Source organism: Lithobates pipiens, unplaced genomic scaffold (genome assembly GCF_037356315.1).
Source record: "Lithobates pipiens isolate NorthernLeopardFrog02 unplaced genomic scaffold, aLitPip1_a1.2 Scaffold_11, whole genome shotgun sequence".
Taxonomy (NCBI): domain Eukaryota; kingdom Metazoa; phylum Chordata; class Amphibia; order Anura; family Ranidae; genus Lithobates; species Lithobates pipiens.
The window spans coordinates 8,763,355-8,779,772 of NW_027507696.1; the positions used below are offsets into that span (position 1 = coordinate 8,763,355).

Sequence of the window (16,418 nt, forward strand, 5' to 3'; positions counted from 1 at the left end):
GCATGCTTGTTATACTCACTGTGGAACCTAAGGGGTTATTCCTCTGCATTGTGTATAAAGGCTGTTTTTCTTTGATCCTGTCTTGTTCTGATCCTCCCCTTCTTCCACAGTCTCCAATCCATCTTGTGATAGTGCAGAGCATTGGGGGCACCCTGCACATACCCAGTTTGGCATTTATCGCAAGAGAGTTTTTTTTTCATGGGAGGGTGCATGTGATCAGCACAGGGCCAATTAGGATGGTCCAGACAGAGGGTCAGGGGTGGTCCTGCAGCTTCATGGGACAGTCAGAGGAGAATGACAACTCCTCCTACAAGCTTTACCCAGACACTGATAGAAGTCATAAGACTGCTATATGCTGCTGATGAGCAAAGTTTTTTTTTAGCTGTTTAGATTTACAAAAATAATTGCATTTCTATGTGTTCTCTGTGTACTGTGGGAGACCAGATATAGTGAATGCAGGCTCCTGTGTTTAGTAACACTTTAAATGCTCTTTTTTATCATGCTTTGTTAACATAATGCTGAGCACACTGGCCAAACCCGAGACATCTGCTCATTGCCAGAGTGTGCCTGCAAATTCAAAATTTTTCATTTTTGTCTTCTAAAACCCTTTTTGGAGAACTACAAGCTTCAGCATGTACTAGCATTAGAAGAAAATTTGGAGAACTGCAAGCTTCAGCATGTACTAGCATTAGAAGAAAATTTGGAGAACTGCAAGCTTCAGCATGTACTAGCATTAGAAGAAAATTTGGACAACTGCAAGCTTCAGCATGTACTAGCATTAGAAGAAAATTTGGACAACTACAAGCTTCAGCATGTACTAGCATTAGAAGAAAATTTGGACAACTACAAGCTTCAGCATGTACTAGCATTAGAAGAAAATTTGGACAACTACAAGCTTCAGCATGTACTAGCATTAGAAGAAAATTTGGACAACTACAAGCTTCAGCATGTACTAGCATTAGAAGAAAATTTGGACAACTACAAGCTTCAGCATGTACTAGCATTAGAAGAAAATTTGGACAACTACAAGCTTCAGCATGTACTATCATTAGAAGAAAATTTGGACAACTACAAGCTTCAGCATGTACTAGCATTAGAAGGAAAAAAAAAAAAAAAACGCCTAGTGATTACGTTTTTTTTTTTTTTTTTTTTTTGGGGGGGTATTCCGATTTGCAGTTGTTAAGGGGCATTAAAAATATATATTCACTAGCTGCCCACCATGACCAACATGAAAAAGGAACTTGAATATGCTACACGGATGTTTTCATTGAATTCCCTATATTTTAAAGGGGCACGGCGGTGTAATTTCTGTGCAGTAAAATGGCCTAGCAGAGGAGTGGGTAATAGAGGTATGTCCATTAAATTATCATAATTCCACTCATGGGGCATAATCAGCTCTTATAACCCCACTAATAATTCACAATAACTCAGTGAATGAAGGTGCAGCAGCTCTCATCAGCTTCAGAAATATTCAGTGGCCGGGAGTGAAGTGTCTCCTGTCATCATTATCACAGTGACAAGTAAAACTTATTGTACAATTTAAATGACCTCTGCTGAAACGGGAACACTTAGCTGGGTGAATGGGCACTTGGGCAGCCAAACGTTTACCCCATTACCGGAGGAAAAATGTTTTTGTTTCAATAAAGTTCATCTGAAGGTTACAGCGCCTAGCTGCTCAATCTGTGTATCAGGCAGAGCCAACAATACAATAATAGAAATGTCTTGTGAAAGGTTTAATTAAAGAATTAACTTATGCTGCACTCTATGGATATTACAGCTGAACTTCAGGCAAATAGCTAAATAAACAGCTGTGATGCATAAGGGATTTGTATTTCGATTCATCCAGTCCTGAGATTTTACACAGCTCTGCCACACATCACAGACCCATCTGGCAGGGCGGGAGGCCTGATTTTTTTTTTCTCTACTATAGTTAACTTCCCTGGCGGTATGATTATTTCAGATTTTAGGTGCTGAAAGCGGTACAATTATTTTGCATGAAAATTTGGCGTTTTATATTGTAGTCCTGTAATTCTTAGGAATAACTCACTTAAATCTGTCCAAACCAGAGTCTAGCAGACATCCCGGGTATGATAAAGTTTGAAAAATGAAATCATAAATTATAATATAATAAATAACTATAAATAATTATACCAAATAATAATAATAAAAATTATTCAATAATGTAATCAAATCAAAAAACACTGAAATTTGCTCAGTTGCAGAATTGTCGCTGTCATTACTTTTCAGTATTTGATGACGGATCTCCCCACAAATCGCTATCGCTCAATTCTGCGAGTGATTCTAGTTTATTATCGCTGTTTTCTAGCTGGTCTAAAACCATTTTTGATGTAAAGGGACAGTTTTGGTTGCTATGGACAATCTCCAGTTTCCTGGCATAAAGAACAGTTTTTATAAGATAAAACTGCATGCAGGACACTGGACAGACCACTAGGGACAAAGGGGATGTGAAATAATTACATACAGCAGTGTAATCTGTAAGATTACATTATTCTGTATGTATACTGTGTGTTTCACTTTTTGAATTTGGCGCCGTTCTCCGTCCCCGTGCGTCGCAACGCTCGCAGGGAACGGAGATCGGCTCCGTGATAGATCGAGCGGAGGACGGCGCGCTCGTACAGCGGGGGAGGGGGGGACATCGCTGGATCCAGGGGACAAGGTAAGTAAACTCTCCCTGCATTCAGCGATGCGGTCCAGAGTCTGGCTCAGGGTTACCGCTTTTGGTACAAAATCTCCACCCCGAGCCAGACTCGGGAATACCGCCAGGGGGGTTAAGTAACAGACCTCATACAGCATTTTAACTTCAGTTGTGGCAAGAATCCAGCACGTTTCTGCATCTGGAATTACAGTTCCTGGCAGACAGTTATGAGCCCGGCCTGTACAAAGCAATGACAGGCTGGCAGTGACTGCAGTTGTCTGTGGGTGTTAGCATGTAATCACTTATTGAGTAATTATCAGCAGTCAGGGAGCAATGATCACCCATGTCTGCAAAGAGCTTGTGTCCAAGATCTATCATCTATCCCTAACCACAGGTAATCACTCCATACACGGTTAAATGTGAACACCTGCAGACATCTGCAGCCTGTCATTGTTTTGTACTGACAGAGCAGCCACAACTGTCTGCCAACTCCTGGGAATCCAGCTTTGGGCACCCACTGGGTTCTCGCTGCATCTGGAGTTAAAATGCCAAGTGATCAAGGTCACCTCTCAGTCCCCAGCTTATGATTGGTCAGAGAAGTAAAAGCGTCAGACCGATACTTAGCATACTCCCTGTAATCACATGAATTGATTGGATCGTTGACCTTCCCCAGTCTCAGTTCTAATATACAGAGGCTGACTCAGATAGGTACACTGCTTCCATCAAATGAGTGACATCACCTCTCTCAAGATATAAGCTATATATTACATGGATGACATCACTACTCACCAAATGTAAGTTAAATTTGAATGGTTTGACATCACTGCTCTCCAAATATATTTTGATGGTTTGATATCACCGCTCTCCAGATATAGGTTATATTTCACAGGAGTGATATAACCACGCTTAGGATATTTTACGTAAGTGACATCACCACTCTCCAAATATATATTTTTATACTCTCTTACCTGGGAAGAGCTGCTTGGTGGGGGCACTAAGCTGCGCACTCTTCGACACTCTGTATGCCACATCTGGTCCCTTTGTTGATTTTCTGAGTGCGCAGAATCCTGTTGATTTTTGGACTCCATCAGGTAAATTAGGAAAATCTAAAACCTTCAAAACATCTGCTGGTTCACCTGTGAGAGAGGAGGAATGCAATGAAAACTGTTAATTGTTTGTACTTTCAAAATATCACAAAATACACATGTACAGTTGGAATTTAATAAGAAAAAATGATATTTAATTGCATTGTTAGACAAACCTTAAAAACCCAGGAACTGTTTTTTTTTTTTGTTTTTTTTTATTCAAGTGTTGCTTACAGTCGGTGATAATGGGGTAGATTTATTAAAGGGGAAATAGACTGCACTTTGCAAATGCAGTTGCACTCTTTTTTTCTTAGTAAATATCAATGTGGTAAAGCTTTGCTTTGTAGAGTACACCCAATCAGGTACAAGGAAATATAAAAACAAAACAAAAACAAAAACACTTTTGCTTGCATATGATTGGATGATGGAAATAGGGATGAGTTCGGTGTTCCGACTCGAACATCGGCCGTTCCTCTGTTCGGAGAATTCAGAACTTTATTGACCGTTCGCACCAAATTCGTGTGGCCACAATGCACTACGCCATCGCAGTGCATTGCTGGCTCATGATTGGCCAAGCATGCACTGTGACCCCGCATGCTTGGCCAATCACAGAACCGGCAGCGAGGAGAGCCATAATTGGCCACAAGCAGGATACCCGTGGTCAATTATAGCTCAGAGGGTTTAGTACACGCCCCACACTATATAAGGCCGCCAGCGCGGCGGCCTTGTGTAGTGTGTTCCGGCGTGCAGGGAAAGAGCTCTATAGGCAGGGACAGTGTGTTCTTTTCTCAGGCATCTGCAGGAGTTAAAGTGGGTGTTGTGTGCCTCCAGCACCGTATACACCTTAAAATACCCTTTATTGCTGGTGTTCTCTAATACAGGCATCTGCAGGAGTTAGTGGTTGTTGTGTGCCTCCAGCACAGTATACACCTGTATCTACCCTTTATTGCTGGTGTTCTCTAATACAGGCATCTGCAGGAGTTAAAGTGGCTGTTTTGTGCCTCCAGCACAGCACAGTATACACCTGTATCTACCCTTTATTTCTGGTGTTCTCTAATACAGGCATCTGCAGGAGTTAGTGGTTGATGTGTGCCTCCAGCACAGTATACACCTGTATCTACCCTTTATTGCTGGTGTTCTCTAATACAGGCATCTGCAGGAGTTAAAGTGGGTGTTTTGTGCCTCCAGCACAGCACAGTATACACCTGTATCTACCCTTTATTGCTGGTGTTCTCTCATACAGGCATCTGCAGTAATTAGTGGGTGTTGTGTGCCTCCAGCACAGTATACACCTGAAGATACCCCTTATTGCTGGTGTTGTTTGTTGCATATCTTGCATATTAGCCTTTAAAATTAGCACTTTTGATTTCGAACGTTCGAGTCCCATAGACTTTAAATAGGGTTCTAAAGTTCATACGAATTTTTGGTCCGTTCGAAAGGTTCTGGTGCGAACCGAACCGGGGAAGGGGGGGGGGGGGGGATGTGTTCGTCTCATCCCTAGATGGAAACCAGCAGAGCTTCTCCTCATTTACTAAGCTCTGGGGAAAATAAGCACAACTGCATTTGCAAAGTGCACAGTCTATATGCCTTTAGTAAATCAACCCCAATGTGTGTGGAGTGCATTGTGTTTATATTGATCGAATGGTTGGTGTCAAGTCCCCACGATGAAGCCAGTAGAGGATTCTCTAGATGTCTCAGAAGTTATGAACAAGTTATATCACTGGTGATTGTAGACCTGATGGCAGCCTCAGAGATGAAAGATGAGACACGAGCTGTAACCAGCACCTATTCAAGCATCCTTTTCTATCTCCGTCTATCTATAAATCCTATAATAGTAACACCGTCCCACAAAACCATCCGAGAACCGGCGCCCTGTCTACAATCTGTCCATAAAACTGTTAGTGTCCTCAAATGAAACTAGTCATCTAATAAATCAAATAATTTTCATTCTGTAAAAAAAACAAAAAAAAAAAAAACATACATTCTGAAATGCCATCTGCTAATCATACTTTTCCAGCAATGAAGATAAAAGCATATTCTTAGTAGTAGCATTTTCAAAACCCCTCAACTCGTGGTCATATCTGTCCATGAATGGGACACCCCAAACATATTATTATTAAGGAATGGGCACAAAAACAGTTTATTGCAGAAGAAACCAGTCATAAACACACAATCATTCCATGCAGGAATACATTTTTCTCCCATATATGATAAAGCTCATTTTGAGCATCAAACTCAAATATAACAAGGTAGCATATTACACCACCCAAAACCAATACTTGAGTGTTTAGTGTGGATGTTCTCAACCTTTTAACAAGGAGGAACCATTGAATAATTTCCTCTGGAAAACGTGCCTCCATTTGTGGTCATGGAGAAAAATCCCCTGCGCAAAGATAGCTATAGTGGTCAGTGGTTACGTACTGTATCCAGGCATGTACTGGCCATAGGGACTATAGGGAGTTTCCCAGTGGGCCGATGGCTCAGTGACAGCCAGTGGCATTGTTGGGAGGGACTTCTGGGGCTATAGCCCCGAATCTGGGGCCCTAACCTCCCGAGTCCGTGCAGGAGTCCCCAACCACAGGGTCCCGGCCCACTACCTGCCCTTTTTCTGGTGACCCTGATATTAGGAGGGGCTCTATGTGGACCTGGATTTAAGGGGGGGTTCTGTGGGGACCCAGATGTAAGGGGCTGGCTCTCTAGGGACCCTGATGTAAGGCGGATGATCTCTGGGGACTCTGATGTAAGAGGGGCTCTCTGGGGACCCTGATGTAAGGGGAAGGCTCTCTGGGGACCCTGATGTAAGTGGGGGGTTCTCTGGGAAGCCAGATGTAAGGAGGGGCTCTCTGGGGACCCTGATGTAAGGGGGACTCTCTAGGGGCTTTTTTGCACAATTGCATACAGTTTATATACTGTTTTTTGCGTGTTTGCAAAATTAAAGTGGGCCGAAGTCCGGATGAAGTCCAGGGCCAAATTTTAGTCCCAGTCCAGCCCTGACTGTATCTGAGAGGTGGAAGTTGCTGATTGCTCAAGGAACCCCTAGCAACCTTGGGGGGAACCCGAGGGTATCACAGAACCTAATGGGAAAGGCTGCTTTAGTGGATACTGAACCCCGACAGTTTCTTTTATCTTTTGGAGACTCTGTAGGTGAGATCTCTGGCACAGAGATCCCGGATCAACACAATTTCTGTGGGCAATATGAGGGGTTCCCACCATCCCTACTGGATCTTTTATTTGTTTTATGTAGAGCTTACCCCCAAAGGAGCCCCTTGATGTGTTGGGTCCCCTGTACCTGTGACCATGACTCTACGAATAGCTACACACACTCCAACACACCTGGCTGAGTGAGGAATATTACTACAAATATCTGTATATACATCCCAATGGCTCAAGGTGCAGAGACACCAGAATTGACACCGCAACTGTTTAAGTAACCGCACAAATATATATTGCAACTGAGTAAACAAAGAAGAAATATACTGTAATGAACAAATTGTAAGAGAATTACTGTATACTGCACTGGTTAAACATTCTATAGTAGTAACAATAATTAAGGCTGGGTTCACACTATGCACGGCTGCGGGGCACAGCAGGGGGGTCCGGTACTTCCCAGTTCGCCATTTCAGGTCCGAATTAGGTCAGACTTTTTGGATGAATTCAGGCCTGAAACAAAGTCAAAGATGCACAGGACTCTTCTGCTGTGCGCTCCATGGCCACCCCAGAGGTGTGTGAACCAGCTCCTTTGAGAGCCGGTCACAGTCTCCTGTCATGTGAATTGGATGCAGGGAAGCCAACAGCCTAAAGAGGAGCTCCAGTCATTTTTGTGTTTATTAAAAGTCAGCAGCTACAAAAACTAGCTGCTGACTTTTGCTAAAACGCACACACACCTGTCACAGGATCCAGCGATGTGCTCACCCTGAGACGTCCCTTCCCATGGGCTTCTCTCCCCAGTGCTGGGGAATTTGACCCAGGTGCTCACTGCACATGCATGAGTCACGCTGCCCATTGTGAATGGTCCTGTAATCTTCTGGGACCTGTGACGTGTCCCAGAAGACTGCAGGGAGGGAGAGAGAGAGGAGGAGGAGCAGATACCTGTCAAAACCAGGTACCTGCTCCCCCCCCAGCAAAAAAAGTGCCATTTGTTGAAGAGGGGTGGCCTTCAAACAGAACCTCCCCTTTTGGGCTGAGCCCCGCTTTAAGCAATAGTAGTAACATGCTTCAGCAACAATAATTGTTATAAAACACAACCTCTCCTGAACCCTGTATGTGGCAACCCTACTGGGGGGGGGGGGGGGTGCAAGATGTGTGTGTGTGTGTATATATATATCTCAACACCAGAAATAGGGAAGCAAAGTACTGGCTGCTGAAGTGTTATTGTGACACAATTCTGCTGGCTAGCTCGTTGGTGCCCAACCATTATGGTTGAGAGTAATTTCCCTTTAGGTACTGGTGCAAGCACTAAAAATGCGTTTCTTACAAACAGCTCTGTTGCTCTTGTAAAGCTGTAATGCAGGCTTGGACAGCAGCCTCTCACCACTCTGTCAGCAGAGAATCTCCTTCTACTCACTGAAAAAGTGAGCCCCGGTCAGTCTTCTCATCAGCCAGCTCCTTAATTAAGCACCAGGCTCAACCAGCATTCAGGACGTCCTCTGATGTTCCGGAAAGGCTGCCTCTGTATCGCTCCTTCACTTAGGTGCAGCTATCCCCCTTCCAGCCTTAGTTTTCATTGCAAGATGTCTCTCCCTCAGCCCAGGAAAGCTGTAACACATCCTCTTCTCTGGCATAGTAACTCCAGGAGTTGAAGCTCAAGAAGATGAACAGGCTAAGTCTCTTTGGGAAATACATCTCCCACAGTCACCCCCTGCCCAAATCTATAGCAGTTAGCAATTTATATCTTCAGTGCACCCCCTAGTGGATGGAGGGTGGCTTAACAATGGCTGCTCTATGTTCTGCAATAAGAGTCTCTCCTGCATTCTGGCCTGTGTAAAAATATTTTTCCTGCCAGACTGGGCTACATTAATAAAACAGACAATGTGACGGGTGAATCTGGAACACACAAAGGTATGTAAGAACACCCAACACTCCCAGCTGGACAGAAACAGAGATGAGAATTACAGCAGAGAGATCTTGCTTTAAAGTATTCAAGGCTGACTCAGCCCATCAGTCTCCAACCATAAGCGAAAGATCGGTTTTGGGTGGCCTGACCCTTAAACTGAAAAACTGAATACACATTTAAGAGGCATTCGAAGTCTTATTGTTAATGTCCAGAATTGTGAATGACCATCTCATTCAGCTGGATTCCTTTGGTAGGGCTGACACCTAGGGTTGCCACCTGTCCAGGATTCACCCGGACAGTCCGGGTTTTGAAGCATGTGTCCGGGTTTCAGGAGGACTGAAACCCGGACACATTATTCAAATCAGGCTGTGGCTCCCCAAGTAACCAAGACAGTCACGTACAAATTTGTCGCCCGGCTGTGGGCGACTGTCTGGGGGCAGGTTTGGCATCACTGGAGGGGTGGGGCAATGATGTCAGCGAGAGCAATTTGGCCACACCCACTGTTCTTTAAAGCATGCTATGCACACCACAGTACTATTGTCCTTGGGGCACCCAAAGGTGTCCCAGGCCACTAAAGTGTTCGGGTTTGGCGTGAAGAAAAGGTGGCAACCCTACTGACACTGTACAACAGGAGTAACCTTAATTAGGGGAGGGGGGCTAGTGAAAGATCCAAATATACAGAATGCAGCAAGGGCACAACAGCAGTGGTAACAGAGTCCAGAAAAATAATTTATTGAGGCATTAGCAATAAAAAAAAATGGCAACACATTTTGGGGGCCTGCACACTCCCCCTTCCTCAGGACATGGAAGGTATGACTTCAGCAGGGCCTGGACTCAAAGACAGCTCTAAAATATTTATAGATCTCTTATAAAGAAACAGTGTCAGCAAACTGCACAACTAAATAATTCAATGTCAGCAAATGGTGCCATTTGAAAGTGGTGTGGTGCCCTTGCCCGTGTTCTGCATATCCTAAACTGCAAAGGTTGGCTGAAAATGTCTAACCCAGCTGACTGACTTTACGATTTTCATAGGGCACTTTTTATTCCACTTTCCATTCTAAATAGCACAGAAGGGATGACGGAGACTCTATAATGTGGCAGATCTCCTGCTCTAGTGGCTTTTGAGCTGAAAAAAAAGATTGACACATATCCATCTTCCCTGAATCTGTGTCCTGAGACAAACACAATTTTCCCCATCAAACAATTAAAGGGTAACTCTACTTTTGTGGGGGGAAAAAAATAATAAAGAAAAATGAATATAGTGTATATAGTTGTGACACGAGTCATATTGTAATTGAATGTTATTAAAAATGACCTTTCCGTTTCAATCTGCAGCGCTGTCATTTTCTGAAAATGCAATGCAATATGGCTACCTGGAAGTGTTCTGTACACAGAAAACCCCCAGAAACATAATTTCCTGCTTGTGTAATTGGCTCACTGATTTTCCCAGAAGTCTGCACCAAGATACAAGTCAGATTTCATCCCCTGCAACAAAAATGTTGCTGAGATACTTCCAATAGAAAATCATGTCTAAAGGGGTGCAGGCCCAGCAGCTTTCCTCATTAGAGCCCTGCAGGTACACAGCTGATTGATACTTATTAAACCATGCCCATTAGACTCACTTTCCCACACGGATACAGGCAAACACACAGGGATTTCTTCAGAACAACAAAAAGGCAGGAATCTGCAACAAAGTTTGTTAAAATCCTTGTAAAATACGTAGATCACCCAGAGGGAAATGTTTTTTTTTCTCAACAAAAGCGGAGTTATGCTTTAATGGCGTGCTTCACTTCCAAGACACAGATATATAGCAGCAAATAGATGATTACTGAGCATTCTCTCTGCAGCAGTGGTATCTTGGCTTCAATATCTAATGCCGCGTACACACGACTGGACTTTTTGACAGCAAAGGTCCGACGGAGCGAGTCCGTCGGACAATTTGATCGTGTGTGGGCTCCATCGGACTTTAGAAATAGAACATGTTTTCAATTTTTCCACCGGAACTCCGCCGGACCGAGAAATCCGTTCGTGTGTATGCTGGTCCGACGGACAAAAACCAACGCGAGGGCAGCTATTGGCTACTGGCTATGAACTTGCTTATTCTAGTCCGGTCGTACGTCATCACGTTCGAATCCGTCAGACTTTGGTGTGATTGTGTGTGGCCAAGTCCGTTCATTCGGAAAGTCCGTCGGAACTCCGCTGAAAGTCCGTCGGAAAGACCGTCGGACCTAGTTCCTCGAAAAGTCTGGTCGTGTGTACGTGGCATAACAGGGCTCCATTTTTCTTTCACTATCTACCCCGTTTCCCCCGAAAATAAGACCTAGCGTGATTGTCGGTGATGGCTGCAATATAAGCCCTACCCCCCCCCCCCCCAAATAAGCCCTACCCTGCTTCCCCGAAAATAAGCCCTGCCCTGAAAATAATACCTACAAGGACTTTAACTAGGGCTTATTTGGGGTGGGGGGTAGGGCTTATATTGCAGCCATCACCGACATTCACGCTAGGACTTATTTTCGGGGAAACAGGGTAGATATTCCCCGCTGGATGAATTGGCCCTACACTGTAATTGAGAAGGAATATATACTGTATGGGGGCTTTAGAATATCAGTTTGGGGTGTTGTTGGTTCGTAGCAATACTTGTAAGCACTGGAATACATAAATAGGTGCATAACAAACAATTAGTAGAATAAGCCCTTGTACACACGGTCGGAGATTCCGACGGAATGTGTCCGTTCGGACCATTTTGTTGGATAATCCGACTGTGTGTGGTCTGCATCGGACTGTTTCCGTCTGAGTATCCGACGGACCAAATTTTCCAACTTGTCGGTAAAGTTTTCCGACAACATAATCCGATTGGACATACTCCGATCATGTGTAGAGAATTCCGATCGGACAAAGTGCCACGCATGTTCAGATCAAATTCCTACACCAAAGCTATTGGCTACTAGCCTGAACGTAGTCCCATCGTAAGGAAATAACGTCATCACGTTCTGAACGATCGGATTTTCCAACAACTTTGTCCGACCGTGTGTATGCAACAGTTTCGGACGGATTTGGTTGTCGGAATGTCCGACCGTGTGTACAAGGGCTAAGAGCTTGGAGTTCTGATAAAATAACTTTCCAGACTTTCCTATACAACCTCCTGAGGTTTCATAGTTTCATAGTTAGTAAGGTTGAATAAAGACACCAGTCCATCCAGTTCAACCTGTGTGAGTGTCTACCCCTATCCCTGTACATTGCACACTCACATTGGTCCCTACTCTCAAGGAGCCCACAATCTAAGGTCCCCATTCATATACTAGGGCCAATTTTGGACAGAAGCCAATTAACCTACCTGCATGTCTTTGGAGCGTGGGAGGAAACCCGGAGTACCCGGAGGAAACCCACACAGGCACAGGGAGAACATGCAAACTCCAGGCAGGTAGTGTCATGGTTGGGATTTGAACCAGCGACCCTTTTTACTGCTAGGTGACAGTGCTAACCACTACACCACTGTGCCGCCCTGTAAGTAAATCGGTTTAAACTGGAGAGCTACATGGATGCCGCCATTACTATTCTGCCTTTAAGACACGGCTCTGGGCTGTCACCCATATTCATAACCAAACATCTTTTATTCAGGATAGAAACCCACTGAGTAATGAATGAAGGATGAAGATGATGGCCCTGTAACCTGTACGTTCAAAACAAGTCAGCAATTTCTCCTCAGTAGTCTGTATCTCTCCCCCCCCCCCACCCGCAGTGATAAGTCTTTCCCTGGACAACACAGGGTGCAGCTTCACTGCGAAATGTCAGTTTTAGGTGGAGCTGCCTTTTTAATTTTAAAATGCGCATTCACTCCGGCCTTCCCTTGCGGCATTTGTGCAGAAAAGAAAACCTATCACCACGTTTGGGCAAGAAGAACTGATTGATTCTCTCACCCCAGCGACCGACTGGTGAAGAAGCTTGACAGTCAGACAGAGCTTAATGCAGCCATACATAACACAGGGGGAAATGTCAGCCCGGGAACAGAAAATTAATACATCTCTGGCACTAAAAAAGCTTCCCGTGACAACCGCAATTTGTTACAATCCTTGATGCGGAACAATGAGGCAGATTAGCACATCCATCAATAATGAAAACAGATTAGAGCAAGCAGCATATCTCTTAATTATCTCTAGAATAACTACATGTCACCCCCAATATTACTGCACTTTGTTCTCTTTTCTTGCGGCTGTTTGGTTCTCTCTTCCCAACCCTCATCACCTGAAGCCAAGGGCGAACTGACCATTGGGTCACTCGGGCACTGCCCGAGGGCCCCATGCCACTAAGGGGCCCCATCAGGGTTTACAGCCTCAATAAAGCCAGGGACAGTATGTAAAAATCGGTGTTTTTAAAAAAATCCCAAGATTATAGCTGCCCCGCCTCTCCAGTACCTTTTCCGTGTGTGTATGTGTATTCTGTGTGTGTATACGGTGTGTGTATATTGTGTGTCTGTGTGTGTGTATACTGTGTGGCCCCATAATTTATTGCCTGGGGGGCCCATAATCTCCTATTGCCTGGGGGCCCCATAATCTCCTCCTATTGCCCGGGGGCCCCATAATCTCCTATTACCCGGGGGCCCCATGAGTTCTCAGTCCGCCCCTGCCTGAAGCGCAGTTCCTCCCTGGCCAGCTTATGAACATAGGAAAAGACAAATGGCTTATTCTGTTTAGCGCGGCGATGGCGTGCAATAAGCAGCGACGAAAACCGATATATTTCAGCTAAAGTACATGATATCCTCAAAAACTGTTTGTTCACAGCCTATTGCTGTACATTGTGCTGAAACAGAGCAGAGAAGCTCCCATTGTATTATAGGAATTCAACATTTTCACCAGGTTTATACTGCAATATGCCCAGGAGCAGATAAGCGCAGGCAGGGCCGTCTTTAATATTGATTGGACACCGGGCAAAACTTTTCTTGGGGCCCCCCCATGCAGTTTCGCTCTCCACCTGCTCTGAGACATACAATAAATAGCAGCTAGACTCAAAATCAGTTTACTGAATCAGAACAGGCAGCTATTGCGACTGATTGCCAGAGGTTACAGTGTATCATTACCGCTCACTGACTGGTTGCTAGAGGTTACAGCACACATTACAGCTCACTGACTAGTTGCTAGAGGTTACAGCACATGATTTCTGCTTGTTGATTGGCTGCTAGAAATTACTGTGAATATGACCTCAGGGGGGCAAGATATACATATTAATGCCGCCGGCCACCGCTATTCACATATGAATGCCAGTAATTTACATGTAAACACAAGGTCTGCAGGTGAGTCATCTGTACACAACAACAAAACATTACAGGTACATAAAAGGAGCAAAGGGGAGGGAAGGGAGGAGAGAAAAAGGGGGTGGGGGGTGGGGGGACATGCTACCTCCATCACATGGACGAAAGGAGAAGCAGATAACATATACATTTCAGACATATCAATATACATCGGGTAAAGGAACCTTCTTGACCTGGCAACATGAGGTCGAAACCTTCTTGAACACATAATAATCCCCCCCCCAAAAAAAAGAAAAGAAGAGAGGGGGGGGGGGTCTGGTTGATTTTTGCATTTGCCAAACTAATGGCATCAGCACGAGGTCCTAAGGGAGGTACCCCTCCGTCGAGAAGATAAACTGGTGCCACAGTGCCTAAGTATTTTTAAATTTTTCTTGTTGTTGTCTTGCGGGGAGCACCAGGTCCTCCATTTTACTGACGTCTTCTACTTTCTGAAACCAGGATGCCACCGATGGTGGGGTTTGGCTTTTCCACTGAAGAGGGATACAGGATCTAGCAGCGTTTACCAGGTGACACACGACCGATTTTTTGCATCTTTTAGTGGACATTGTGTTTACATGTAGGAGGAAAAAGGCCGGGTCATCTGGGATAACGTACTCCGTGAATGATGCCTTTTATAAAGCTGCTTCTTTTGATGGAGACACTTGGACTTGTAGTCTCCCTTCAAGGACATCCCACTTTTAGATCTCTGTTCTACACTCACACCAAACAGCTCATTTAAAGGGATTCCCAGCCAATCAGCAATGGTGATGGTGCTATGGGGAGGGGCAAATGTATAAGCTTTTGTATGGATGGAAATTAGAGACCCTTTTAAAACCCATTGGTCAGCCTTTCGATTCCGCCCTGGCCTCACACCACTTTGATTGCAATGATTGGAGAAAGGAGAAAGGCCATGTGGAACAATATCTCATCATGGGCTGACACTCAGCCGAAATTGAAACCAATTGTTCCCACCAGAGATTTAACTTTGAAGAGTTTTTTTTTTGTTGACAATGGCACAATGTGGATCGAACTGATCCTAGCCAGGACCTCTTTAAGTCAGTTCATCTACCAATGTAGTATCATGAGTGACGGACTTGGACAAAACTAATAACGTCCTTGGAAGTGATCTGTCTTTCTAATGAGAGCAGACTGGAAGGGGATACCCAGTCTGTCACGGGATTCGGGAGGCCTCTAGCCAGCACTGCATTAGACTTCTACAATGCGCTAGGATGTCCCAGTGGCTGGCTGCCAGGATCCCCACCGCCAGTTGCATCTCGGTGTCAGAAAACATTCAGAACTGTGTCACCGCATCAGCTGTCCTGGGGTTTGACAACAACCCAACGAGGGACATAAAGAGCAGCAAGGAAAAAAAATATGACCTGGGCTGTAAACACAGAAATAGCTGCACTGAGACAGTGATAAATGGTGGACAACGCGGGCCTATCATTTATCATGAAGATGGTATTACAGTGTAGATCAGAGAAAAACAATGACAGCAATGAAGTGAAACTTTCAAACAAAACCCTAAAAACCCTGCTAAGTACAATGTGTAAGTGACACACAATAATTCCTTTACCAAAATAGAACACATGGAAACATACTTATAGTGTATTCTCATGTCCTTTACTGCCTGGAACATGTGCACAGATTAGAAATTTAGGTATTGTGTGGCCGCACCTCCTTAACATGTCAACTGGACTGGGGAAAAAGATATCTCCCATGATGCAACTGGAGCCTCTATTCCCAGCACCTGCATGAGCTGAGCTGGCAGTTTGGTCAGCATAATGCAATTTACAGAGTGGGTGCAGACACATCATCTGTGAGGATATCAGGAACCAGGGCAGCATATAAAATATGTACCAATTGGAAGGAAACAAAGTCAAATTTGACTAAGCTTGTGCAATTTGTTTCGTTACGAATCGAAATAAAAAAATAACGAATTACAACGAATACGAAAGAAATATAACGAATGAATTCGACATGATTCGGTAATTCTTTAAAGATCTAATGAAACAAAAGGTCAGCTCAAAGTAAATCTTATAGTCCAATCAGCTAATTAATTTTGTGCCGGAGGTTGGATTACTGGCAAAGTGCATTCCTGAGAACTGAGTGAGAAGGGTGTTGTATTGTATTTGAGCCGATGAGAAGAGACGTTGTCGTTGTGTGTGTTAAAAGATTCAATAAACAAACGACTTTCCAAACTACGAATCATTATCACGAATGTCTATACATACATACATAAATAGTGAATTTTAACGAATACAAATTAATTCGACACTCTACGAATAATAACAAATTATCCGAAAACGTATTAAAGTAACATAACGAATATGACAGAAT

At 44.2% G+C, this 16,418-nt stretch overlaps 1 protein-coding gene across 2 annotated transcripts in view; it reads right to left on the reverse strand.

Annotated features, from left to right (window-relative positions):
• Positions 1-16,418, reverse strand: part of COL5A1 (collagen type V alpha 1 chain) — a 287,140-nt gene that overhangs the window by 223,676 nt on the left and 47,046 nt on the right. For both annotated transcript variants that reach the window (XM_077468431.1, XM_077468424.1), the window contains exon 2: positions 3,625-3,792. In XM_077468431.1, the coding sequence (XP_077324557.1) occupies positions 3,625-3,792 (168 nt within the window). The remainder of the gene's footprint in view (positions 1-3,624; positions 3,793-16,418) is intronic.